This window comes from Lepidochelys kempii, chromosome 20 (genome assembly GCF_965140285.1).
Source record: "Lepidochelys kempii isolate rLepKem1 chromosome 20, rLepKem1.hap1, whole genome shotgun sequence".
In the NCBI taxonomy this organism is placed as follows: Eukaryota; Metazoa; Chordata; order Testudines; family Cheloniidae; genus Lepidochelys; species Lepidochelys kempii.
The window spans coordinates 24,074,380-24,102,060 of record NC_136399.1 but is presented as its reverse complement, the minus strand read 5'-3'; the positions used below and the strand labels follow the sequence as shown (position 1 = coordinate 24,102,060).

At 59.5% G+C, this 27,681-nt stretch overlaps 1 protein-coding gene across 8 annotated transcripts in view; it reads left to right on the top strand.

Annotated features, from left to right (window-relative positions):
* Positions 1-4,051: 4,051 nt before the first annotated feature.
* ELAVL3 (ELAV like RNA binding protein 3) overlaps positions 4,052-27,681 on the top strand; it is a 44,022-nt gene continuing 20,392 nt past the window's right edge. For 4 of the 8 annotated variants that reach the window (XM_078849542.1, XM_078849546.1, XM_078849544.1 and 1 more), the window contains exon 1: positions 4,052-4,439. In XM_078849542.1, coding sequence (XP_078705668.1) covers positions 4,371-4,439 — 69 coding nt within the window. In that variant the 5' untranslated portion in view covers positions 4,052-4,370. Of the gene's footprint in view, positions 4,440-9,219; positions 9,444-26,442; positions 26,490-27,681 lie in introns of those variants that run through there. The other 4 variants (XM_078849547.1, XM_078849545.1, XM_078849541.1 and 1 more) reach the window with 3 other exon arrangements.

Here is a 27,681-nt window from a genome sequence, read left to right as displayed (position 1 = left end):
ATGCTGCATGGTGCAAGGTGGGGGCTCACTAGGGGGCGCTCTCCCCTTGCAGTCATTGCTGACCCCAGTGCCCCATGTGGGCTTTTCTGTAACGTGGACCCCTGGGAGACAGGTGGGGTCCCAGCAAACTCATGACATAGGGGGCCATCAGATAGGAAGGCCTGGGTGGGACTCCCAGCCTGGGACCGAGCCAGCCCCCTACAAGGGAGCTGCTGGGTCATGGGGGGGGGAGCAGGACTCCATGAGTGGGGGTAGGGAGGTTTGATTTAGGGGCGGGGGGGGCAGGTAGGGGGATGGGTTTGCACTTGAGGGGTTGTGACCTGTGTTACATTTGAGGTATTAAGACTGAGTTTTGGGGTGATGGTTTGCAGTGTGGAGGCTGTAGGATGGGGGGCTTGGTTTGCAGCAGGGGGGGTCCCCTCTTTCCTGTCCCCATGCTGGGGTTTCTGCACCCTCCCTGCCTTTCCCCTCTCTGCCATAGGGGGCCTCCTCCCCCTCTAATCCAATCCCCTCCCCCACCCCCAGCCATCTGGCTCCCTGGCCCTGAAATCAGAGTCCCTTTGGGACCCCTCTCCCCCCGGCCATTCACAGCACGTGGGCTGGGCGCTGCCATCCTGGGGTGAGATCCTGTGTCTGCCAGGCCCCTTCCTCCCATGGGACATGGGGCTCGGCCTCCTCATCACATCCCCTCCCCGCCCCCGCCTCCCACCCCCACACAGGATGGTGGCAGATGTGGGATCACTGGCTAATTGGTGGCATATGGTCCCTGCTACCCACCCCTGCTCCTGGGGGTAGGAGGGCAGGGACTGTGCTTGGCAGAGAGGAAAGGGAGAGATCAGTTTCAACCCCCGCACCCTGCTCTTATCACCAGACCCTGCTCCCCTTCCAGAGCCAGGGAGAGAACCCAGGAGTCCAGGCTCCCAACCCCCTCCCCCTAACCACCAGACCCTGCTCCCCTCCCAGGGTGGAGGTTATTAGGCAGGAGTCACTCTGGGGATGGGGCCTGAGGTCTTTTCTCCTCCCCCACCCCAGGGGGTCTATTCACTGCAGTGCCGGGAGGAGGGGTAACCCCCCCCCGCGGGGGAGCTGACCCTTCGTGGACCCTGGCAGGTCGAGAGGCCAAAGTGCCCCCCCTCACTGACCCCTGTTCAAAGGTCATCTGAGGTCACTGGGGATATTGCAGCTGAAGCTCTGGAAAGTCCAGCCCCCTTGGAGAGCAGGGTGGGGGCTGGGAGCCAGGACTCCTGGGTTCTTCCCCCAGCTCTGGGAGGGGAGTGGGGACTAGCGGTTAGAGTGGGGGGGGGGGGCTGGGAGCCAGGACTCCTGGGTTCTCTCCCCAGCTCTGGGAGGGGAGTGGGGACTAGCGGTTAGAGTCGGGGGGGGGCTGGGAGCCAGGACTCCTGGGTTCTTCCCCCAGCTCTGGGAGGGGAGTGGGGACTAGCGGTTAGAGTGGGGTGGGGCTGGGAGCCAGGACTCCTGGGTTCTTCCCCCAGCTCTGGGAGGGGAGTGGGGACTAGCGGTTAGAGTCGGGGGGGGGGGCCGGCTGGGAGCCAGGACTCCTGGGTTCTTTCCCATTGGCCCAGTCTCACCTCACTTCAGTGGCCCCCAGCGTCCCGGGGGCGGGGGCGAGCCGAGAGCGGTTCGGGTTTGCTCCGCTTGCTCAGCCCGTCAGCGCCGCGGGGCCCCGCCTTGGGACCGAGGTCAGGGGCGGCTCCCTGGAGCTGTCTGTGGTGCTGAATTGGGTCTGGTCTCAGAAAGTGCCAAGGAGTCAGCTTGGCTGTCTCCGGACTCCTGGGTTCTCTCCCTGCCCTGGCCCTGGGAGGGGAGTGGGGTCTAGTGGTTGGGACTGGGGCTGGGAGCCAGGACTCCTGGGTTCTCTCCCTGCCCTGGCCCTGGGAGGGGAGTGGGGTCTAGTGGTTGGGACTGGGGCTGGGAGCCAGGACTCCTGGGTTCTCTCCCTGGTTAGGGAGGGGCACCCAGTGAACAAGCAGGGGAGAGCCTCAGTCCAGTTGTTTTGCTCCTTTCACACAGTTCAGTGCAGGAGAAACTGAAGGGTATTTAGCGGAGACGTCGCTGGGGGTCTCGGAACTGCCCCCCTGAGCCAGGACCCGCATGGGAGGATCTCTGCAGGAGCAGAGCATGGGCAGGAGTGGCATGGCCAGCGTGAGTGCACGGGCCTTGTGAGGGAGAGGCCATGCATGTGTCACTAGGAGCGTGTCTGTGCACCAGGCCCCCTTAGCTGCCAGGGCATGACTCCCACCCCTGCCTGTCCAGATGGACTCAGCCGGTCCCCATGGCTCGGGGGATACCCCTGGCCCCCACCTCCTGGCCTGGTGATGGCTGGTTTTGCTTCACCCTCCACCCAAACACCTAGCAGGGCTGGGCCTGCACCAGAGAGCTCTGCTGGGCTGGTTCTGCGTGGGAGATGTGGGGGGGGGCGGGGGGCAGGTCCTGGGCTGTGATCACTGGTAGCTCTGGGACAGTGCTATGGGCATGATCCTAGGCTAGACACTCTGGCCATGCTATCATGTAGTCCTGCCATGGCCCCAGGCTCCTCCTGGAGCTGGGAGTGGAACCCAGGAGTCCTGACTCCCATCCCCCCTCCCCCTCTGTGACCCCCTGAGCCCTCTCTCCACCCAGAGCCCGGAACAGAACCCAGGAGTCCTGACTCCCACCCATGTGCCCTGTAGGCCGAATCACCCCCCAGCCTCCCGCCAGTGTGACAAACCAATCTGCCACTTCCAAGGCGCCCTCATGGTCAGGTGCCACCCTGGGGTCAGAAATAGGGGCAAGACAGTTCACTCCCCTCCTCCCTGGGGCAGCCTGTGCGGGAGCCCAGCCCCCAGGCCTGGCAGAGACCCCCATGAAACTGACCAGAAACCTGGGCAACTGACTTGCCTCTTTTCCTGCTTGGGAGCCCCTGCTCTGAGCTGGCAGGGTGGCTGGGGCCTGGGAGGGGATGGCTGGGGGCGGGGGGAGGCGGAGAGCGCTGGGGAAACACAGGGGCACCAGGCTGTGTTTCCCCAGCCTCTAATTTCCAAGCCCATCAAAGCGGGAGGCCGGGATCCTGTGAACACTTGTGCCCACCTGAAACTTTTCTGGGGTGCGTCAGCGTCTGGGGCGTTTGTGAGGGCTGAGCTGAGAACACAGAGGGGTTTGGGGGGAGGCTACATGGAGGGAACAAAAGCATGGGCTGAGGGCGGGGGAAGGGCAGGCTGGCAGGTGTCACGGGGGTGGGGTGGGGTGGGAAGGGAGGGGTCAGAAGAGTGCAGCTGGGAAGCTTTTGCTCCCCGTCATTGTTCCTGCCACCACGTCCTGATTTCCATGGTGGGGCAGCGACGTGCGGGATAAAGAGATCCAGCCAGGACGATGTCCCAGCCCAGCCGTGGAGGGAGCAGGGAAGGGCCCCGTGTGGCTGGGGAGAACATAGGAGCTACCGGCCTCCATGGAAGAGCCCCAAGGTCATCCCATCCCCTCCCCCAGCACGTTCTGCTCCCCCACCTGGGGCAGTTACACACACAGTCAGCTGCGTCTCAGCCCTGGGTATAAACAGCTGCCCCACCTCACCCCAGAAGTGGCTGTGTTTCAGTGCTGGATGAGGCCTTCCTGTACAAACAGCTACTGTGCCCCGCCCCAGGGGTGGCTGCATCTCCAGGCCAGACAAGGGATCCCTGCATAAAGAGCTGCCAGGTCCCACGTCTGCTCTATTCTAACCACTAGGCCAGTGGTTTTCAACCTGTGGGCCGTGGACCCCTGGGGGGGTCTGCAGACTACGTCGAAGATTTCCAAAGGGGGCTGCACCTCCATTTGAAATTTGTTAGGAGTCTGCGAATGAGTAAAAGTTGAAAACCTCTGCACTAGGCCTCACACCCCTGCCAGAGCTGGGAAGAGAACCCAGGAGTCCTATCCCCCAGCCCCCTCCTCTCCCCGCTCTAACCACTAGATGCAGCTTCCCATTAGAATGTGGACAGGTGGCAGGACTTAGCAGCATCTCCCTCGACACCCGCGGCTGACAGTACGTGCCGTGGGCCAGGTTCTCCGACAGCCAGCTACCGGCCTGTCCCCCCTCGGCCCTTCCCTTTGCACGGCATCATCAAAATATCCGGCTCCTTTCTCTCTGCGAAGAATCTGACGGGAAGGGAGCCGCGTGTGCGCGTCGAGGGGGGTGTTGGTCAGTTTCGGTTCTTCGGCGTGGCGAGATTCCTTTTCTGCTTCCGGCTCTCCCTAGGTGGAAAATCGCAGGCCGGCTGGGCTATAAATCACCGGCCGCGGCTACCAACCCGTTACCTAGCTATGCGTGCGTGTCTCTTTCTTCCTTTCCCCTGGGACTAACTGCTATTTTCTCTCCTCTCTCACTGCTTCCATCAGCAATGGCGACGCTGTTCAAAATGAGCAGATGCCCGCAAGACGCAGAAAGATACCCGCTGAGCGCAAATGAGGTAGGGGACAAGGCACCGTCTCAGCTTAACCAAAACCAATCCTCTCTCCTCGGTTATTAGCGAACACCCACCCCCCCCCTTCCCGCTCCCACTCCCACCTCCTCCTCCTGCCCCCCAAATTGGTGGGTTTCGATGGAAACGGGGCCGGATTGGAGCTGGGGGATGGCGGAGCTGGGTCCAAAGCGACTGCCACACGCCCTCCCCGAGGCTGCACGCGGGGGCGTGTGTGTCTCCAGCCGGGGTGGTGGCATGTTTGCCGATGCTCGGTTCGGAAATCGAGCAGGCGACGGGAAGGCTTTTCTCCCTGCTTCGCGCGGCTTCTGCTGGAGCGAGACATTGCGCTGATTTCCCTGTAGACAGGGTGGGCAGGCCAGGATCCGCCAGGGAAGGGGAGAAAAAGAGATGGGGCTAGGAAGCACCCAGTGTGGGGCCCATGTGCACCCCCCTGGTTGTGCTGTGAGACCAGGGTGGGGGTCGGGGTGGTGGTTGTGTGTGTGTGTGTGTGTGTGTGTGAGGGTGTTGCGGCACTTTGGCCAGGCAGGGGGAACAGCTGCCAAAGAAAACTTTCTAGAAATGTCTAGAGACCTCTGGAGAGAGGAGACTTTGATTTCGGAACCACACCGAAGAGGCAGGACACCTGGGTTGTGGTCCCGGGTTGTGCACGATAGGCTGCGCTGAATGCAAGGGTGGGTGGGGGCTGGGCATCAGAACTCCTGGGAGGGGAGTGCGGCCTAGTGGGCTAGAGCAGGAAGGGGCTGGGAGTCAGGACTCCTGGGTTCTCTCCCTGCCTCGGGGAGTGGAACTTTCTTTAGGGGTTAGAACAGGGGGAGATTAGGAGCCCAGACTCCTGGGTTCTGCCCCAGCTCAGTGGGGGGCTGAAGGCATGTCCCTGCCCCGCTCATTGCCTCAGTTTCCCCCACCGTGAAATGGGGATAATACATGCCACCCTTTCTTGAGCACTGCGTGACCTGCTGAATGTGGCTTTAGGCCAGGGCATTTTTCACTGAAGGCAAGGAGTGGTGAGCATGTCAAACCTGGGGTGAAGTGACTTTCACTGCATTTATTTCTCTGGCACTGGGCTCCAGCTCCATAGTATCTGGGCAGCTCACAAACATCTGCCTGTATGTATCATTCGTCTCATGCTACAGATGGGGAAACTGAGGCATGGGGGGAAGGAAGTGACTTGGTCAAGGTCACACAGGGAGTCTGTGGCAGAGCCAGGAATAAAACCCAGGAGTCCTGGCTCCCAACCCACCCTGTTTTAACCACTAGGCCCCACTCCCCTCCCAGAGCTGGGTAACCCAGGAGTCCTGGCTTTGATGCAGCCCCAGGGAGTGGGGATTGGCTGTCTCAGGGAATTGGCTATGGGGCCTTTCCTATCTAGGAGGTGCCCCCTCCAATCCAGACCTAGGGGAGTGGGGAACTGGATACGGGATGTGTAGAGGATCCAGTCTCCACGGTCCACCTTGTCAGTCCCCTTCCTTCAGTCGTCCCCTGGAGGTAACGACAGAGTCACAGCCTCCCGTTCCCACGCTGCATTCTGTGCCCTACTGGTAACTCCGGTCTGAATCCTGGACCTCCCCGCCCCACCTGCCTGAGCCATTGGAGACTCCCCATTTGGCACCAGCTGCATGGGCACTATGACACAGAGCTGAGCTGCTCTGATTCCATCCCGGGCCAGTGCTGCCATTCAGGGCCTGCAGGCTCTTTGGATGGCCATGGGTGGGTGCCCTTCACCTCGGCTCCCCCGCAGCTCCTCCCTCCCCTCGGGGCTCTGTTGCTTAACCTAGAAAGGCTCTCCCTTTGCTGGCAGCAGTAGTTGGTCTTTTATCCAACCTCCCTGTGGGGCCAGACTAGAGTCACCATCACTCCGCTAGCCTCAGTGCTGGACGCAGCCTGAGTCCATCCCTCCCCACCGGGCCCATCCGGCCTGGACTGTCCCCCCCTTGGGGTCTGCCCAGCACAATGGGGCCCCTGGATTAGCCGCAGTCATTTGCCTGGCATTTCAGCAGCCCAGGAACTGGGCGATGCCAGGCGGGTGAAGCGGAGGCTGAGTGAAACCGGTGACTTTCAGAGCTAATGTATCAACTGGTGTGAAGGCTGCTCCGAGCAAAGACTGGGAAACCAGGACTCTTGGGATCCATGCCTAGCTCCGGGAGAGCCAGGGGAGGGACTGGGAGCCAGGACTCCTGGGTTCTGTCCCCAGCTCTGCCACTGCCTCACTGGGCATGTCCCTCTTTGTGCCTCAGTTTCTCTGCCCCCGTGAAATGGGGGTTAATCTTGCTGGTGGAGCAGAGTCTGCCCTGCAGTTGGATGCCCCCCAGCATAACTCCCTTTCCCTGCAGTTGTGCTCCCTGACCCAGACACCCAGAGACTCAATGGCATGACACGAAAGAGAGATTCTCTGCCTCGGCCTGGTTCTATCACAGACCCTGGCTGGCTGGCCCCATACACACCATCTAGCTACCTATCTAGCCCCATACACCCCTTTATCTATCTATCTATCTATCTATCTATCTATCTATCTATCTATCTATCTATCTATCTATCTATCTATCTATCTATCTATCTATCTATCTATCTATCTATCCCCATACACCCCCTCTATCTATCTATCTATCTATCTATCTATCTATCTATCTATCTATCCCCATACACCCCATCTATCTATCTATCTATCTATCTATCTATCTATCTATCTATCTATCTATCTATCTATCTATCTATCTATCTATCTATCTATCTATCTATCTATCTATCCCCATACACCCCCTCTATCTATCTATCTATCTATCCCCATACACCCCATCTATCTATCTATCTATCTATCTATCTATCTATCTATCTATCTATCTATCTATCTATCCCCATACACCCCATCTATCTATCTATCTATCTATCTATCTATCTATCTATCTATCTATCTATCTATCTATCTATCTATCCCCATACACCCCCTCTATCTATCTATCTATCTATCTATCTATCTATCTATCTATCTATCTATCTATCCCCATACACCCCATCTATCTATCTATCTATCTATCTATCTATCTATCTATCTATCTATCTATCTATCCCCATACACCCCATCTATCTATCTATCTATCTATCTATCTATCTATCTATCTATCTATCTATCTTATCTATCTATCTATCCCCATACACCCCCTCTATCTATCTATCTATCTATCTATCTATCTATCTATCTATCTATCTATCTATCTATCTATCTATCTATCTCCTTCTCTCCAGATCTATATCTATCCATCTCTAGCTATTTATATCTCTCTCTATATATATCTCCTCTCTCTCTCTCTGGGTTGTATCTGAAACACCACCCCTCTCCTTCTCCCCGCCCCGGAACTGAGGGGTCCCCCCACCCCAGGGAGGAGAGATGGGGGGACGGTACAGGGGCTTCTGCATGTAGGATGGGGTCCGAGTGAATGCTGGGGGGGGGGCTGGGAGTGCAGTATGGGGAGGTGCGTGCAGGAGCTGGGGTGGGGGCTGCTTGGGAGGGATGGATGTGCCATGGGGTGGGGGCTACGTATGCTATCGGGGGTGTGTGTGCTATCTGGGGGGGGCGGGCTGCGTTTGCTACGCCTGGGGGGACGCTATGGGGTGTGTGCTATCCGGGGGGAGCGGGGGGGGGCTGTGTGTGCCATCGGGTGTGTGTGTGTGTGAAATCTTGGGGAGTGATGTCCTATGGGGGGGCGGGGCTGCGTGTGCTACCCCTGGGGGGGGGCGCTATGGGGTGTGTGCTATCCGCGGGGGGGGGGTCTGTGTGTGCCATCGGGGGCGGGGCTGCGTGTGCTATCGGGTGTGTGTGTGTGTGAAATCTTGGGGAGTGATGTCCTATGGGGGGGCGGGGCTGCGTGTGCTACCCCTGGGGGGGCGCTATGGGGTGTGTGCTATCCGCGGGGGGGGGGGTCTGTGTGTACCATCGGGGGCGGGGCTGCGTGTGCTATGGGGGGTGGGTGGGTGTTAACCAAGAGAGAACTCGCTGCCGCTGGTCCCAGCCAATGAGTCGGGTCCCGTCGCTGGGGGGCCGGGGGGGGTCTGGGGGGGGGCCGCGGGGCAGCTGGACCCAGCCATCACACACGGGGGGGGGGGGCTGCAGAGGATCCTTTGTTTTTTTGCATATTGTAGGGGGGAGAAGAAACAAGACCCCCCCCCTCGAAAAAAACCCCGCCTCCCCCTCCCCCCCCCGTAATAAACCCCGGGTTTAAATAACCAAGGACATTTAAAGGACCAGCCAGCGCAAGGCTGCAGTTGCCGCTCCTCCGGTTCCTTCCTTTTCTCGTTCTTTTCCTTTTTTTCTTTTCTTCTTCCTCCTTTTCGTTCCCCCCCCCCCCGCCCCCCCCCCTCGTTCTCTCCTCGCCCCCGGGCCAAGACTCGGCTCCTTCTGTTCATTTCATTGTTTGGTTTTACCTCTTCGTTTCCATTCCCTCCGCTCTCCCTTCTCCTCCGTCTTCTCCCCCCGGTCCGGTTCTCCTCCCTTGTCCCTTTTCTCGTCCACCCCCCCTCCTTTCTCGCCTTCCTTTCTTCCCAGAGAGGCCGAGAACAAGAGGACCCCCCCTGCTCATCTCCCCCACACTGCTCAGCCCCCCTGCTCATCTCCCCCCCTGCTTAGCCCCCCCCGCTCAGTCCCCCCTTGCTCAGCCCCCCCGCTCAGCTCCCCCCCCACTGCTCAGCCCTCCCCCGCTCAGCTCCCCCCCCCGCTGCTCAGCCCTCCCCCGCTCAGCTCCCCCCCCCGCTGCTCAGCCCCCCCCTCCCAATCTGCCCCCCTCCGCCGCTGGACCTACACACATCGAGCCCCGATCCTCGCCCGGGATTTGGCTTTTCAATCGGTCCTCCGGATTTCCCTCCCCCCGCTCCTCGGCGCTGATCCGACCCCACCCGGGGCGGGGGGCTGGGGGGTGCGGGCCGGCGGCTGGAGAGCTCAGCCCCACGGCCGCCCGGCCCTGCAGCGGGAGTGTCCGCGGCGCTGGAAGAATGGTCACCGTAGGTATCTGGGGGGGTTGGTTGGATGCGTGGGGGGGGGTTGACTGATATCGGGGTGCGCGTCTTTTGGGGGGTGTACGGTATAAATCCCCCCCGCCCCAGTCCCTGCACTGCGATTTCGGCTGGATCTCGCAGCCCGGTCCCCAGTTGGCTGTCAGGGGTTGGGGTGGGGATCGGGGTGAAACGTGGGTGTAAAGGTGCCGGGGGGGGGGATCCCCTGGATCTACAGAGCTCTGGCCCCATAGCGCGCGTGGGGCAGAGCTGTGGGGCGAGCTAGGGCATGGCGGGGGGGTGAGAACAGGGCTCAACATGGAGACAGGCAGCTGCAAAGAGAGTGGGGGGGGGTCCGTGGCCGTACGCGGGGGGGGGTATTCGGGGGGGGTCTGGAGATGGGCCATACGCGGGGTCTCTGGATCTGTAGGACTATTTCCCATGCCAGTGAGGGGCTAACCCGCCGGGCGGGGGGTTTCTGGGGGGGCGTTTCTGGAGCCGGGCACTGATGTCAAATCTACCCCGGGCGGGAGCGTGTCTGGGGATGGAGGGATCGTATGTACGGCGTGTGTGTGAACTCTACCGGGGGGGTGGGGGGGTAGAGAGCGAGATGTGTGTGTCTACACACGTACGGCTGGAGGATACACTCCGGTGTGTGGATCTCCGGGTATGGCTGTCTAATGCACCCGGCACATGTATGTTGTACCCTTTGTGTGGGTGGGGGGGTGTGAGTGTCGGCGTGTGTGTGCTGATGGGGGTGAGCGTGTGTGAGTGTGTGAGTGTGTGAGTGTCAATGTGTGTGTGCTGATGCGGGTGTGTGTGTGAGTGTGAGTGTGTGTGCTGATGGGTGTGTCTGTGTGTGAGTGTCAGTGTGTGCTGATAGGGTGTGTGTGTGTGAGTGTCAGTGTGTGTGCTGATAGGCGTGTGTGTGTGTGTCAGCGTGTGTGCTGATGGGTGTGTCTGTGTGTGAGTGTCAGTGTGTGCTGATGGGTGTGTGTGTGTGTGTGTGTGTCAGTGTGTGTCTGTGTGTCAGTGTGTGTGCCGATAGGGTGTGTGTGTGTGAGTGTGTGTGAGTGTGTGTGCTGATGGGTGTGTCTGTGTGTGAGTGTCAGTGTGTGCTGATGGGTGTGTGTGTGTGTCTGTGTGTCAGTGTGTGTGCCGATAGGGTGTGTGTGTGTGAGTGTGTGTCTGTGTGTGTGCTGATGGGGCGTGTGTGTGTGTGAGTGTGTAGATCTAGATCTATGGATATAACCTCATGTTTGCATCCTTATTACTTGCGATGCACGAATGCCTGAGACCCCTCCAGAATCAAGATCAGGGCCAGGCGCTGCCCAGACCCCGCCCGAGATGGGGCCCCCCATTGTGCCAGGCGCTGCCCAGACCCCGCCCGAGATGGGGCCCCCCCATTGTGCCAGGCGCTGCCCAGACCCCGCCCGAGATGGGGCCCCCCCATTGTGCCAGGCGCTGCCCAGACCCCGCCCGAGATGGGGCCCCCCCATTGTGCCAGGCGCTGCCCAGACCCCGCCCGAGATGGGGCCCCCCCATTGTGCCAGGCGCTGCCCAGACCCCGCCCGAGATGGGGCCCGCGCGTCGTGCCAGCCGCTGGGCGCTGCGGAGACGCGCAGGGAGAGACAGACACACAATCCTTCAGAGCTGGATACATTTTTGTGCGTGACGGGAGAGCAGCTCCTGCAGAATTGCCTTTCTCTGGGTGCTGAGACAGCAGCTCCCCCCCCCGCCCCCCCATCTCAGGCTCTGCAGGAGGAGAAGCCAGCCCGGCTCTGAACAATGGGAACTGACAGCAGGCTGGCTTTGGGAGGATGGGGGCTTGGTCTGGGACAAGCTCCCCCCCACACACACACTCAGGTTTTGCATTTGCAAATTGTAAATCCTGGGTTTTTTCCCAATCCAGTGTCTCTCCCTCGGGAGGTCATTTAAAACCCAGCCGCTCTCCTGCGCCCCACACGGGCAGGCTGGCGGTGCCAGGCGCAGCACCCGGGGTCTCAATTCCCCCGCCTCCGGCTTGCCAGCTAATTTAGGAGCCTTTTAAAAACCATCCCCCCCCCCCCCGCTGAATTGCAGATTTGAGCCACCCTCCTAGGACACCCCCCCCCCATCGTGTGTTTGCAGTTGTGCGGCTGGCTCTGCAAGCCAGGCCTCTGTCTACCTAATTTAACATCAACCCCCCCCCCCCCGTTTAATTTTATATTGTTTCAACCTCCCCCCTCCACACCAGGGGCCTCATGTGCTATGGGGCGAGGGGGCCCCCACTTGGTTTGCCCTCCCCCAACTTTTCATAGATCTCTATGGGGCACTTCCCCCCCCACCGCCCGCCCCGCAGACTTGCCCGTGACCCCCTAGAATAGGGTGATCGGACAGGAAGTGTAAAACGTCAGGACAGGGGGTGGGGGGTAATCGGTGCCTAGACAAGAAAAAGCCCCCAAAATCGGGACTGTCCCTATACAATCGGGGCATCTGGACACCGTACCCTAGAGCCGTAGGCTGGGACGGGTCAGTGAGAATAGGCCGGGCCTGGTCCAGGAGTAGGAGTCGTTGTGTCTAAACCATCCAAGCCGGATAATGTTCTGACCCGACCGTGTCCCCCCCACCTTGATCCCCCGCCCCCCGGCCACTCCTGGTGTTGCCCTTGTCCTCAGTCTCTCCCTCGCTCATTTCAACGGCCACAAACCGCCCCCACCCGCCCCCCGGTTTCTTTGAAGATCCTGCTGAGCCAGCGAGGGTGTAGGCCCGAGCCGGGGTGGGGGGCTCGGCGCAAACCGCTTCCCACTGGCGCCGGTCCCCGCGCACGTTAAGATCATCGTAAGCCCCCCCCACCACCACATTTTGAATTCAAGGTCGGTTTGAGAGCCCCTCCCCCAACAGAGAGACACTTTTCCGGAGCGACAAAAGCCATTTTGACCTTGCAGCGATTCCGAGGCGCCTTGGGGCCCAGTAATTCACTGTCCCCTCGAGCATCCCTCTTGTGGGGGGCGGGGTGTGCAGAGAAAGGGGAGCTGGGGGTGGAAAGGGAGGTGTCGCAGAGGGAGGAGGGGTGGATTTTGGGGGCCCCTCATGGGCCACAGCCCGGTCTGGACAGAGCAGTGGGGGGCCGGGGTTGGGGTGGGGGGCGGGATGGAGGAATTTGGGGAGGTCCCCAGTGGAATATGCCATGGGGGGGAGGAGAAAGGGGGGATGGGCAATCTCTGGGGAGCCCCCAATGGAAGCTGCCCCCCTCTCTCCGTTCCCTTTAGCGGTGCTTTTTGTGTCATGGGGGGCTGCAGGGAAGGGGGCAGCAATGCAGCAGGGAGGGGATGTGTGTGTGCATGGGGGGGTGCAGGGAAGGGGGCTGGGGGGCAGCAATGCAGCAGGGAGGGGATGTGCGTGTGCATGGGGGGGTGCAGGGAAGGGGGCTGGGGGGGCAGCAATGCAGCAGGGAGGGGATGTGCGTGTGCATGGGGGGGTGCAGGGAAGGGGGCTGGGGGGGCAGCAATGCAGCAGGGAGGGGATGTGCGTGTGCATGGGGGGTGCAGGGAAGGGGGCTGGGGGGCAGCAATGCAGCAGGGAGGGGATGTGTGTGTGCATGGGGGGGGTGCAGGGAAGGGGGCTGGGGGGCAGCAATGCAGCAGAGAGGGGATGTGTGTGTGCATGGGGGGGCTGCAAGGAAGGGGGCTGGGGGGCAGCAATGCAGCAGGGAGGGGATGTGCGTGTGCATGGGGGGGTGCAGGGAAGGGGGCTGGGGGGCAGCAATGCAGCAGGGAGGGGATGTGCGTGTGCATGGGGGGTGCAGGGAAGGGGGCTGGGGGGCAGCAATGCAGCAGGGAGGGGATGTGCGTGTGCATGGGGGGGTGCAGGGAAGGGGGCTGGGGGGGCAGCAATGCAGCAGGGAGGGGATGTGCGTGTGCATGGGGGGTGCAGGGAAGGGGGCTGGGGGGCAGCAATGCAGCAGGGAGGGGATGTGCGTGTGCATGGGGGGGTGCAGGGAAGGGGGCTGGGGGGCAGCAATGCAGCAGGGAGGGGATGTGCGTGTGCATGGGGGGGGTGCAGGGAAGGGGGCTGGGGGGGCAGCAATGCAGCAGGGAGGGGATGTGCGTGTGCATGGGGGGTGCAGGGAAGGGGGCTGGGGGGCAGCAATGCAGCAGGGAGGGGATGTGTGTGTGCATGGGGGGTGCAGGGAAGGGGGCTGGGGGGCAGCAATGCAGCAGGGAGGGGATGTGCGTGTGCATGGGGGGGGTGCAGGGAAGGGGGCTGGGGGGCAGCAATGCAGCAGGGAGGGGATGTGTGTGTGCATGGGGGGGGTGCAGGGAAGGGGGCTGGGGGGCAGCAATGCAGCAGGGAGGGGATGTGCGTGTGCATGGGGGGGTGCAGGGAAGGGGGCTGGGGGGCAGCAATGCAGCAGGGAGGGGATGTGCGTGTGCATGGGGGGGTTCAGGGAAGGGGGCTGGGGGGCAGCAATGCAGCAGGGAGGGGATGTGCGTGTGCATGGGGGGGGTGCAGGGAAGGGGGCTGGGGGGCAGCAATGCAGCAGGGAGGGGATGTGCGTGTGCATGGGGGGGTGCAGGGAAGGGGGCTGGGGGGGCAGCAATGCAGCAGGGAGGGGATGTGCGTGTGCATGGGGGGGTGCAGGGAAGGGGGCTGGGGGGCAGCAATGCAGCAGGGAGGGGATGTGTGTGTGCATGGGGGGTGCAGGGAAGGGGGCTGGGGGGCAGCAATGCAGCAGGGAGGGGATGTGTGTGTGCATGGGGGGGGTGCAGGGAAGGGGGCTGGGGGGCAGCAATGCAGCAGGGAGGGGATGTGCGTGTGCATGGGGGGGGTGCAGGGAAGGGGGCTGGGGGGCAGCAATGCAGCAGGGAGGGGATGTGTGTGTGCATGGGGGGGGTGCAGGGAAGGGGGCTGGGGGGCAGCAATGCAGCAGGGAGGGGATGTGCGTGTGCATGGGGGGGGTGCAGGGAAGGGGGCTGGGGGGCAGCAATGCAGCAGGGAGGGGATGTGCGTGTGCATGGGGGGGGTGCAGGGAAGGGGGCTGGGGGGCAGCAATGCAGCAGGGAGGGGATGTGCGTGTGCATGGGGGGTGCAGGGAAGGGGGCTGGGGGGCAGCAATGCAGCAGGGAGGGGATGTGCGTGTGCATGGGGGGGTGCAGGGAAGGGGGCTGGGGGGCAGCAATGCAGCAGGGAGGGGATGTGCGTGTGCATGGGGGGTGCAGGGAAGGGGGCTGGGGGGCAGCAATGCAGCAGGGAGGGGATGTGCGTGTGCATGGGGGGGTGCAGGGAAGGGGGCTGGGGGGCAGCAATGCAGCAGGGAGGGGATGTGCGTGTGCATGGGGGGTGCAGGGAAGGGGGCTGGGGGGCAGCAATGCAGCAGGGAGGGGATGTGCGTGTGCATGGGGGGGTGCAGGGAAGGGGGCTGGGGGGCAGCAATGCAGCAGGGAGGGGATGTGCGTGTGCATGGGGGGGTGCAGCAGCTGAGTTTGTGTTTCTTAAAGTCACAGTGCAGGTGGCTTAGCCGTGGGGGAGGGGGAGCCCCATTTCTTCCCCCTCCCACGTGGAGGGGGGAGCAGTTTGGCGAGCTGACAAAGACGTGTGAAGGGGCGGGGGAAGCTGGGGAAGAGCCAGAGTTGGCTGGGGTGGGGGTGGGGGCTCTGCCACATCCCCTGCCTTTGGAGCAGGGACCCCCCCACGTTGCCTGCCCTGTCCCCCTCCGTGCACACACAGCGAAGATCTCGGGATGGGAGGGGGCTTTGTGCAGAGGGGATGGAAACGGGAGGGGGCTGGTGTGTTGCTATTCCTGGGGGGCTGGTGTGTTGCACTGGGGGGGGGGGGGGCTGGTGTGTTGCTGTTCGTGGGGGGTGTGATGTGCTGGGGGCTGGTGTGAAGTATTGGGGAAGTATTGGGGGGCTGGTGTGTTGCTCTGGGGAGGGGCTGGTGTGATGCTGTTCCTGGGGTGTGTGTGATATACTGGGGGCTCGTATGATGTACTGGGGGGCTGGTGTGTTGCTATTCCTGGGGGGCTGGTGTGAGGTATTGGGGGCTAGTGTGTTGCATTGGGGGGCTGGTGTGTTGCTCTGGGGAGGGGCTGGTGTGATGCTGTTCCTGGGGTGTGTGTGATATACTGGGGGCTCGTATGATGTACTGGGGGGCTGGTGTGTTGCTATTCCTGGGGGGCTGGTGTGAGGTATTGGGGGCTAGTGTGTTGCATTGGGGGGCTGGTGTGTTGCTCTGGGGAGGGGCTGGTGTGATGCTGTTCCTGGGGTGTGTGTGATGTATTGGGGGCTCGTATGATGTACTGGGGGGCTGGTGTGTTGCACTGGGGGGCTGGTGTGTTGCTATTCCTGGGGGGCTGGTGTGAGGTATTGGGGGCTGGTGTGTTGCTCTTCCTGGGGGGCTGGTGTGTTGCATTGGGGGGCTGGTGTGTTGCTCTGGGGGGGCTGGTGGGTTGCTATTCCTGGGGGGCTGGTGTGATGTATTGGGAGGCTGGTGGGTTGCTGTCCCTGGGGGGGCTGGTGGGTTGCAATCACAGGGTGGGGGGGTGGTACATCCTTCTCCCCCAGGGGTGCCTCCAGCCTGGACCCCGCCCTCCCAGTCTCATCTCTCTCCTTCCCCTTGGGCTGCCAGTCCCTGGGCAGCGCTTTGAGCCCCCAGAAAATGGCTGCTAAGCAGGCACTCCCTCCCTGCCCTGCCCCATGGGGAGATGGTGGGGTGCCTGGGGCAGCCCTCCAGTGATGAGCTGAGAGCCCCACCCACCCTGCTTGGGGAGGCCTCACTCTCTGGGGGGACGGGGCCCTGCATCCCCAGCCCAGGAGGAGTGTCTGGGGAGGGAGGATCCTTGGGGTGAGGGTGGGGGATCCCATGTGGCACAGGCCCGGTGGTGAGACCCTGCTGCTGCCATGGTACCCAGGAGTCCTGCTTGACGCCCCCCATCCCCACCTGCCCTGGAAGGACCCAGGAGTCCTGGCTGAACCCCACCCCACATCAGCACCTGGCCTTCCTCAGCCCTGCCCCATTTCAGTCCCTTTCCAGTTCCCTGCAGGGCTCAGCCAGGGCACCTGCTACCGGCCCCGGTGCTGGGAGGGGAGTGGGTAGAGCGGGGTGGGGGTGTGGGGCTGAGAGTCAGGACTCCTGGGTTCTATCCCCAGCTGCAGCTCTGGGCCCTGGGGGGATGTTATTGTCCGATACTCCCGGCTGGGTGTCATCCTTTGTTCTTTGCACCTTTATCCCTTCCTAGAGCGGGGGGGGGGCAGGGGGGATCTGTGCCGGTCAGGCTGCCCTGCCCCCTCCATGCCTAGCTGGCCTGGTGCTGCCCGGAGCCAGGCCCCCCTCCCCAGGCTTAGGGCTCTGAGGTCCCTTCTGCACAGAGCCCACTTGGCTTTGGGCTCAGGGTCCTCAGTGCTCCCCCCCAGCCCCATGGGACCCCTCTCTGGACCCCCAGAGCTCAAACGTAATGAGTTCCTGCAGCAGGATGTGAGCACGTGTGGTGGGGAGCAGGGGGCTGTGGGTTGGGAGTGAGAGGCACCGGTGGAGTTGCGGGGAGCCCAGGGTGGGGTGAGCAAGTAGGACTTGTGTCATGAGTAGTGTGTAGGATGTGGGGTTACTGGTCCACTTTGTGGTCATTAAGGATCCAGGACTCCTGGGTTCTCCCCCCGCTCTGGGAGGTGAGTGGGGTGTAGTGGGCTAGAACAAGAAGGCAGGGCTCCCGGGTTTTCTGTGCCTCAGTTTCCCATCTGTACACTGGGGAGAATAGCCCTGCCTTGCCTCGTGGGGTGGGGGTGGGGGTTAGATAAGCACCTGTTGTTGTAGTATCTGACTCCCCCATAATAAGGCACCTCCCAATCTTTATCCTCACCCCCACCCCCATGAGGCGGGGCTGTTATTCCCATTGTACAGATGGGGAAACTGAGGCACGGAGTGGCTAAGGCCTTTCTATTGGAAGGTAGGAGCCTAAATACCTTCATGGCTCTGGTCTAAGAGCAGGGAACTGAGCCCAGGGCTCCCAGGGCAGAGGTCTAAGTACTGGGCCCAGCTTCCTGCCTGGCAGCCCCGACTGCGCGTGCATTCATTCCCCCTCCATGGGCTTGGCTGGCACCGTTCTCCCTCCCTGCTCTGCCCGCCCCAGGGCCTTGCACCCTAATCTGCTCTGGGGTGGGGGGCTGGGCTCCAAACGCTGTGGCCCCCACAGCAGCTGTGCAGTGCCCTGGGGGCCAGAATGCGCCAGACCCCTCCTGAGGAGCTACCTGCCCCCCAGCTCCCAGTGTGCCGTCCCTGCCCCTGGGCATCAAGTGAGTCTCGGTGCCTTCCCCCCAGGCCTGGGGCCCTGTGTGAGGGATCTGTGGGCACCCGACTCTCCTAGGATGCCGCTGAGGCTGGGGGCAGGGCAGATTCCCTGAACCCCCCCCCCCCCCACAATGGCCCACACAGCCAGGGCTGGGCTCAGCCTAAGGGAGGTTCTTCCCCAAGGCTGATGGAACTAGATAGACCCTGGGCTGATCCCCCAGAGGCAGGTGCGGTTACCCAGCTGCCCCTGGGGCTTGGGCTTGCAGAGCTGCAGAGGCCCAGGCTGGGAGCCAGAACCCAGTGTCCTGTGTTCTAGTCCCGGCTCTGGGAGGGGAGTGAGGTCTGGTGGTTAGGGCAGGGGGTGCTGGGAGCCAGGACTCCTGGGTTCTAGCCCCAGCCCTGGAAGGGGAGTGGTGTCAAGCCCCAGAGCCCAGGGCGGTTCCATGCTGTAAACAAGCCCAACGCGGGTGCATCCCGTGTGGCTCCTGGCCCTTCGTCACGTTGCCCGGGGCGACCCGCAGCTGGGAGATTTGCCCTCCCCCCCAACCCGGCTACGGTGCTGGGGAGGATCAGTCGGCAGCAAGAGATGCCCGCTCCCCTCCCCTGGCACTGCCTGGGGGAACATTCGCCTGCCAGAGCTTCTAACAGAACCCAGGAGTCCTGCCTCCCAGCCCCCACCTCTGCGCACCCACTGGACCCCCAAGTACCCCTTCGTGGCAGGGCGAGGGGCTGAGAGCTCTAGGGTGTCCCCTGCAGGCGGCAGCTTCTCCCTCTGGTGGGGATGGGCCAGGCTGGCGGCTCTTTCCTTGGCTATGCAAAGGTGGGGCTGGAGGGGGAAGGGCTCAGGGGGATACAGGCAGGGCACATCCAGCAACTGGGGGCGGGGGGAGGATGCTCTGGGGGGCAGATTGGCAGCACCCTGCAGTACGAGGCTGCAGGATCGTTGTGGGGGGGGGGAACTGAGGGTGCAGAGCAGCAGCCGGAGGGGGTGGGGTGGGGGACTGTGAGGAAATAGGGCAATTCCTGACATTCCACCCCCCCTCCGGATGAAAAGCCCTCGCCCCCGGATGAAAAGCCCTCCAATTCTAGCCTGGAGGCAGCAAGCCCGGCCCCCCGCAGCCGGGCGGGTTCTCGTGGGGTGGTGTGCGGCACCAGTGACTGGTGGCGTGACACCCTGGCTGGGAGGGGCACCCACTTGCCCTGTATCCAGACCCCCTCCCCAGCACCTGGGCTGCTGGGACCCAGGGCCTGGCCGCCACATTCTGGGAGCCAGGACTCCTGGGTTTTATCTCCTGCTCTGGGAGGGGTGGGGAGGCCTAGCAGTTAGAGCGGGGGGGGGGCCTGGGAGTCAGGACTCCTGGGTTCTATCCCTGATCTGGGTCAGGGCAGTGCCCAGCATGATGGGAGCCTGATCTGGGTTTGGTCTGGCACAATTGCGGAGGGAGGGGAGGGCTCGGACTCCATCTTGGTTGGGGTCTGGGCAGCGCCCTGCACAACAGGGCCCTGATCTTGGTCAGACCCTCTGTGGAGCTTTGCACCGTCTTGGTGGTTTCCTGAGAGGTCCCAGGGTGAGACCTCCAGGGTTCCCGGCCTTAGGTCTCGCTGCGTGTGTGTCAAACCCCAGGTGGGTGGGGGGTTTTAGGGGGCATCAAGGTCAAATTTTAGCCACCTCCCCACCCCTCCTTACTCAATGTGTCAACTCAGCCAGGCAGGGGCTCTCTCTCCATTTTGAGCCTGAGCAGTGCCCCGAAGAGGGGACCCTGATCTGGGTCTGGGCAGTGCCCAGCACAATGGGGCCCCGCTCTTGGTCAGACTCTGTGCGGAGCACCCCCGCCTCCCCCCCCAGCATCCTGATCTGGGTTGGGGTCCGTGCAGCACCTGGCACGATGCTGGGCCCCCATCTCAGCTAAGGACTGCCTTTGCGAAGTGCTTTGAGATCTGTGGCTGAAAGGGGCAATACAACAGCACTGCTATAACTGTTGTTTCCCTTGGGCATGGCGCACTCTCTGGTGAGCTCTGATGGGGCGTGAGCAGAACGATCGGTCCTGCTGGGCGAGAAAGCAGGAGTCTAGGAGGCTTTGGAGACGGTACAATTCTCAGGGAGTCTGTGCGTAGCAAACCAGATTCCAGCAGCACCAGGGTTCATTTTGTCTGCGCCGGCTGGGCTGTGAGGATGCAGGATGCTAGCTCTGTGCCCCTGGGCGATGCGCGTCCTGAATGCGCAGAAGCGTGAGACACTATTGCAACGAATGTTCTAATCGGCACCTGTGGTTAATCGATTTGGAGCTGGCTCTTTTTGAGCGGCGAGAGCTCTTTTAATTGGCACAACAGCTGGGCTATTGCATCGGTCACTGAAACGGCTTGACATGCTGTGTTGGAACAAAAGCATGGTCCAGTGATTAGAGGAGGGCGTGGGGGTCTCATGGGTTAAAGCAGGATGTGGCTGGGAGTCAGGACTCCTGGGTTCTGCTCTCAAAGCCTCCCCACAAGCCTATGGGATTTTGAGAGAGTCAGTTCCCCTTTCTCATCCTCAGTTTTCCCAGGTCAAGTGCCGCTGGTGTAAAGCCAATCAAGGGAAGAGTTTTTGCACATCCCCAAATGCCACGTCAGGCTGTTAGATGCAAACTTTGTCCCAGGGGAAACAGCCGAGGCCCCGTCTGGACTTCCAAATGCAGAAGTGTTTCTACATTTCAACCCCAAGCCATTGAAAAGCGCAGGAGCGGCTTAAAAATATCCTGAGATTTTGAAAAAAAACCCATGGTGGGAGCTTTATTTGTCTTCTGGCTTCGGAGCCATGGGGAGGTTGCATTTTTTGGCCTTTGTCCATGAGGGCTAGAAACTGACGTTGGGTTTTGTTTTCAGTTGGAAGCTGAGGGTCCCAAAGAATCCTGTGACTCCGGGAGCTGGGGCTTTCTGGTGAACCCCATTGAGGGGGCAGCCCTGGGGACTGGATGGAAGCAGAGGGCTTTAGCAGGGTTAACTGGGTCCAGAAACACCTGCCCTTTTTGGTGAGGACCTGAAGTCCTTAGAGCCAGACTTCCGAGCGCTTCCAGACTCGGGATACCACAGCACCATGGGCCTCTGACGGTCGGGATGGTGTGGAAGTAATTATTGAGGCGGGGCTGATAGCAAGACGACCAGAGCCAACAGTGCGCTGGGGGCTCTGTAATGTTCTGTACTCAAGAACCACGTCGAAACAGGGGGCAGTGAGTAGGGGTGATTTTCCCTCTGTATGAAGCATGGGTTAGAGTGACACTGCGTCCAGTTAAAGAACATAAGAAAGGCCACACTGGGGCAGACCAATGGTCCAGTGTATCCTGTCTTCTGACAATGGCCCATAGCAGATGTGAGTGAACAGAACAGGGCAATTAGCACATGATCCGTCCCCTGTCGTCCAGTTTAGGGACACCCAGAGCTCGGGGCTACATCCCTGATCCTCTTGGCTAATAACCATTGGTGGACCTGTGCTTTGGGAATTTATCAAATTCTTTTTTAACTCCATTTTACGTTTGGCCTTCACCACACCCCCTGGCAGTGAGTTCCGCAGGTTGACTGGGCGTTGTGTGAAGAACTTCCTTGTCTTTCTTGTAAACCTGCTGCCTGTTAATTTCATCGGGTGACCCCTGGTTCTTGTGTTACATGAAGGGGCAAATAACACTTCCATATTCACTTCCTCCACACCATTCGTCATTGTGGAGCCCTCTATCCTAGCCCCCGGGTTGTCTCTTTTCTAAGACGAGCAGGGGCCCGGTCTTTTCAATCTCTCCTCACACAGAAGCTGTTCCATCCCTTTAATCATTTTTGTTGCCCTTCTCTGTATTTTTTCCAGTTCGAAATATCTTTGTTGAAATGGGACAGCCAGAACAGCACGAGTATTCAGGGTGTGGGCGTACCATGGATTTATTTCGAGGCATTATGATATTTTCTGTCTTATTATCTGTCCCTTTCTGAATGGTTCCTAACATTCTGTTCGCTTTTTTGACGGCCGCTGCACATTGAGTGGATGTTTTCAGAGAACTCTCCACAAAGACTCCCAGATCTCGCTTGAGTGGTAACAGCTAAATTAGCCCCCATCATTTTGGATGTATCGTCGGGCTTATGTTTTGCGAGGTGCTTTACTTTGCGTTTATCAACATTGAATTTCATCTGCCATTTTGTTGCCTGGTCACCCAGTTTTGTGAGATCCCTTTGTAGCTCTTCGCAGTCAGCTTTGGACTTATCTGACTTTAATAATTTTTATCAGCTGCAAACTTGGACACGTCCCTGTTTACTCCCTTCTCCAGATCATTTACGAATACTTTGAACAGCACTGGTCCCACGGCAGATCCTTAGGGGACCCTGCTCTTTACTGTTCTCCATTCTGAAAACTGACCATTTATTCCTACCCTTCTGTTTCTGATCTTTTAACCACTTACTGATCCATGAGAGAGCCTTCTCTCTTATCCCATGACTGCTTATTTTGCTTTAGAGCCTTTGGTGAGGGACCTTGTCAAAGGTTTTCTGAAAGTCCAAGTACACTATATCCACTGGATTCCCGTTGTCCACAGGCTAATTGACCGCCTCAAAGCATTGTAATAGATTGGTGAAGTGTGATTTCCCTTTGCAAAAGTCATGTAGACTCTTCCCTGGTGTATTGTGTTTCTCTGTGTGTCTGATAATTCTGTTCTTTATCAATTTGCCTGGTACTGAAGTTCGGCTTACTGGCCTGTAATTGCCAGGATCACCTCTGGAATCTTTTTTAAAAGTCGGTGTCACATTAGCTATCCACAAGTCATATGATCCGGAGGCTGGTTGAAGCGATAGGTTACATGCCACAAGTAGTTCTGCAATTTCATATTTGAGTTCCTCCAGAATGCTCAGGTGAATCCCACCTGGGCCTGGTGACTTATTACTGTTTAGTTTATCAGTTTGTCCCCAAACCTCCTCTATTGACACCTCAATCTGGGACAGCTCCTCAGATTTGTCATCTGAAAAGACTGGCTCAGGCGTGGGAATCTGCCTCGCATCCTTAGCCGTGAAGACTGATGCAAAGAATTCACTTAGCTTCTCCACAATGGCCTTGTCTTCCTTGAGTGCTCCTTTAGCACCTCGATCGTCCAATGGCCCCACTGGTTGTTTGGCTTCCTGCTTCTGACGTACTTAAAAAATCATAATTTCGTTGCTGTTCGGTTTTGTGTCGTTTGCTAGCTGCTCTTCAAATTCTTTTTTGGCCTGTGTAATTATACTTTTACACTTGACTTGCCATGGTTTATGTTGCTTTTTATCTTCCTCAGTAGGACTTGACTTCCGATTTTAAACGATTTTTTTTGTCTCTAATCGCCTCTTTTACTCTGTTGTTTAGCCATGGTGGCATTTGTTTGGTCCTCTTACTGTTTTCTTAACATTTGGGGTATAAATATACTTTGAGCCTCTATTATGGTGTTTTTTAAAAGTTTCCATGCAGCTTGCAGGCATTTCACTCTTGTGATTGTTCCTTTGAATTTCCACTTAACTAGCCTCATTTTTGTGTGGTTCCCCTTTTTGAAGTGAAGTGTTACTGTGGTGGGTTTCTTGGTATTTCCACCCCACAACCAAGATGGTCCATCTGGCTAGTGCTGGTGGGCTCATATTAAAAAAGCTGCAGGAAAAACCAGAGAGGTGCAGAGAAGAATGACAAAAATCATCGGATCTGAGGACTGGAAGGGACCTCGAGGGGTCACCTAGTCCAGTCCCTGGCTCTCAAGGAAGGACTAAGTATTATCTAGAACAGGGGTTCTCAACCTTTCCCTTTGTGAGGCCTGCCCGACGTGCTATAAAAACTCCATGGCCCACCTCTGCCACAGTAACTGGTTTTCTGCATATAAAAGCCAGGGCCGGTGTTAAGGGGTAGAAAGCTGGGGGTTAAGGGGTAGCAAACAGGGCAATTGCCCAGGGCTCCACGTCACAGGGGGCCCCCTGAAGCTAAGTTGTTCCGGCTTCTGCTTCAGCCCCAGATGTCAGGGCTCAGGGCCCCAGGCTTCAACCCCATGCAGTTGGACATCGGCTTTCTGCTCTGGGCCCAAGCAAGTCTAACACTGGTCCGGCTTAGTGGACTCCCTGAAACCTGCTCGCGGCCCCCCAAGGGGCTCTGGACCCCTGGCTGAGAACCACTGATCTAGACTGTCCCTGACAGGTACTTGTCTACCTGCTCTTAAAAATCCCCAATGTTGGAGATTCCACAACCTCCCTGGGCAATTTATTCCGGTGCGTAACCACCCGACAGTTAGGGCGTTTTTCCTAATGTCCATCCTAAACCACGCTTGCTGCAATTTAAACCCACTGCTTCCTGTCCTATCCGCAGAGGTTAAGAGGAACAATTCTTCTCCTGCCTCCTTGTAACAACCTTCTGTGTACTTGAGAACTGTTCTCATGTCCCCTCTCAGTCTTCTCTCCAGACTAGACAAACCCAATTTTTTCAACCTTCCCGCATAGATCACGTTTTCTAGACCTTTATTCATCCTAGCAACAAATCCACTAAGGGCTGGAGAAAGAAATGCCTGACGGTGAAAACCAGTGGGTTGGTCTGTGCTTTTAACATTTTTGCTGGCGTCGCTCTGTTGAGTAGGCGTGTGGAAAGCCGGTAACTGATGGAGTTGAGCCAGCGCACGCTTTAGTGTAGACACAATTGTACGGCTGTGAAAGCTCTCAGGGGACTGGCATCAGCTATACCAGCAAAAGCCCTGTTCTGCCGGTAAACGCCGGGTTTCCATCCGTTTGCTGGTCTTGCTCGTGATTAGCCATGGGAACAAACTCCCCCATGGAGGATTCCTGTCTGGCAGCTGCTTAGTCAAACACAAGTGGCTGGGCTCAGCACAGGGCGAATTCTCGGGCCCGTGGGACAAGGTAGATGGCCCCTTCTGGTGTTAGAATAGATGATGCTCCATAGATGCCAGCATGGAGTGGAGGCGACCGATAGCTGGGGGGCCCACTCAGACCTGATGGACCTTGGGGAAATGGACCTCTGGGGGCCCAGAGGCCTGTTAGCAAATCGAAGCCCCCTCAGCACCTCCTCTGTGCCAAGCGTTCTGTCCAACAGGAGGCGCTAGCTTGTGGACTGTCTATCCCCACCGTGGAGGCAAGAGAGAGAATCTGACGGGCTCTTTAACCCAACAGCCCTTGGCCGAGCGAGATCCAGCTTCAAAACAAGAGATGGATTTAGGCTGGGAACAACGGGGCCAGTTTTGCCCAGTGAGGGGCATGAACCCGGAGGAGCTGCCTGCGGGATGGGACGGTTTTTGCATCGCTTGGGGTCTTTAAATCCCAACTGGGAATCTTTTGCTAAAAGAGATGCTGAGATCCCTGGGAGGTACAGCCAGAAGGGACCGTTCTGAGCATTTAGTCTGACCTCCTGCATTGCGTGGCCCAGAGAAGCCACCCAGCTGTTCCTGCACTGCGATTCTGACTCGCTCACCCACCAGATATGGGCTGGGAGCAGCGGTGGGAGCCTCTGGAGGTCAGGCTAGAGGATCATGCTGGTCCGAAAAGTCTCTGGCTGTTGCCTGAGGGCTGCATAGTCTGGCATGGGGAGAGAGAAAAGCTTTGGGGGCAGTGGAGGAGTCGTCTCGCAAACATCGCCACTGAAATACTTGGAGCCCGGGAGCCGAAGGTCTCAGGGGACGCGGGCAGAGGCAGAATGGCTGCATGGGGACGCCTGTTTCCGGGGCCACTGGGATGCTGCCTGGGTACGAGAAGGCAGCGGTGGTAGGCGGGAGCGGTCCGTGGCGGTACCTCTGGGCACTGTGGGGCTCGGGGGTGTAATGAGGCATCAGATCACGTGACTGTTTCAGGAGGGCCTGTCTGGAAGGCAGGAGGGCCTAGTGGTTAAGACACTGGGCTGGGATGCAGGTGCTCTGAGTTTGAGTCCTGGCTTTGCTGCAGAGGTTCTGTGGCCTCAGCGTCAGGTTATCCAAGGCCCTGCACCAGTGGTGGGAGTCAGAGCACTGAGAATCTGCCCCCAAACTCTCAGAGATCCCCTCAGTCAAACAGGAGTTAACCCTTCCCCGTGCTAGTGAGCGGGTGAACAACTGAGGGCAGGGACTGTGTGTCTGGGCAGCGCCTGGCGCGACGGGGCCCTGGTCTGGGTTGGGGCCTCTAGGTGCTATCATAATACGGCGGGCCAATAGCACCCTTTCATTCTGCCTGCCATGTGGTGGGTGCAGCTGGGGAGATCTGAACGGGGGGAAGGGGGTTGATCCTAGTGGACTATCCTAGGGCTCAGCATAAGGGCTAGAACTCAGACGTCCTGGCTCGCTGTCTATGTACCCTCCCCACTAGGTGCCAGTACCCTTCCAGACAGGGGACCAGAACCCAGGCGTCCTGGCTCCCAGGCCTCCCCATGACCCCCAGGCCGCCCCTCCCCCCGCAGCTCCAGGAACAGAACCCCGGCGCTCTGACCCCCGGCCACATCACTAACACGCTGCCTTGGCTACCCGACCCGTCTCGTTTTCTCGCCGATTGTCTCCCTGCGCCGTAGAGCTCCCCTGACTTGGGGGGGGTGGCGGGGAGCGGGGCGGTGGGGGGCGGATGTGTGGGAGAATAGCAGCGCTCCGTGGCTGGCAGCCCGGTGCCTCCTGTCGCCTGGGCGCTCAATGCCCCATTGTCCGCAGGGCCCGGGGCCAGCATTGTGTGTGCCGGGTTTGTCTCTGCGTGGGGGGGAAGGGGAGGGGGCGTTTCGCTCCTTTCTCGCCTGCCTGCCTGGCGCACAATGGAGGATTATCATACCACGGATGGCTTGCTTCGCTGCGGAGACGGGCGAGGGAGGACAGGCCCGGGGTCAGGACTCCTGGGTTCTATCCCCGGCACTGGGAGCAGAGGGAAGTGGGGTCTAGTGGTTAGAGCAGTGGGGGGAGCTGGGAGCCAGGACTCCTGGGTTCTGGCTCGGTCTCCGGGAGGGGACTGTGGTCTAGTGGTTAGAGCCGGGGGGGGGAGGCGGGAGGGGGGCTGGGCACAAGAACTTGATTTTAAAATGTCCCTTGATGGAGGGCGGTCCGGCGATTGTCGTGCCACGGCCACAGGGCGGTTTCTCCAGCTGGGGAATGGGGATATCAGCTTTTCCCCCCACAAACAATCTTGAGAGGATCTTAAAAAAACATAAGATTTTTTTTTAAAACCTCAGTCCCTGTGGGGTGTTTTCGCTCTGGGTGCTGAGCCTGTGGGGGGCACGTTGTCACACCTCTCGCGACACCCGCCAGGGCGTTTTGGTGGCCGTGAAAGCTGGGATTCCCTCGTCAGCCCCATGACTTGAGCAGCTGGGGGAAACATCAAATTTTGCCAGTGTTCGCAAAACTGCAGCTGTGGCATTTAAAGTGGATCGAGGGTTAGAACACCTGGGCTCTGGGCCCAGCCCTGGGAATGCGAGGGGGCCTCATAGAGGAAGGGAGACTGTGGACACCTAGATCGAGCCCCAGCTGTGGGAGGGGAGTGAGGTCTAGTGGGTAGAGCAGAGGACCTGGGAGTCAGGACTCCTGGGTTCTAGTCCCAGCTGTGAGAGGGGAGTGGGGTCTAGTGGTTAGAGCATGGTTTTTTGTTCTCACTTCTGCCCCAGATTTGCTGTGTGATACTTCTAAAAAAACCACTTACTTGCTCTTGTGCCTCAGTTTCCCCAGCAGTATCATGGGGGACCCCTGTCCCCCTTTTCTGGCATATCTATTAAGGCTCTGAGCCCTTTGGGCCAGGATTGGCTCTCCCTTTGGGCCTGTGCATCACTCAACACCCGGAGGCCCTGATCTTGGTCAGGGGTCTATGCAGCGCCCGGTGCAATGGGGCTCCGATTTGGCGCGAGGCCTGTCATGGTGGTGGGTGCGTGGCAGTAAGATCGGGGTTATTTGGCTTTGGCATTAAAGCCAGTGGGAAAAAATTCTGAGGAAACATTTTTTTCCCCATTGGGATTAGCTGAGTAGAAAGTGAAATGTTCTGCGGAGACAGTTTGATTGCCACAGACGTCCTCTGGAAACTAGGCAGGACG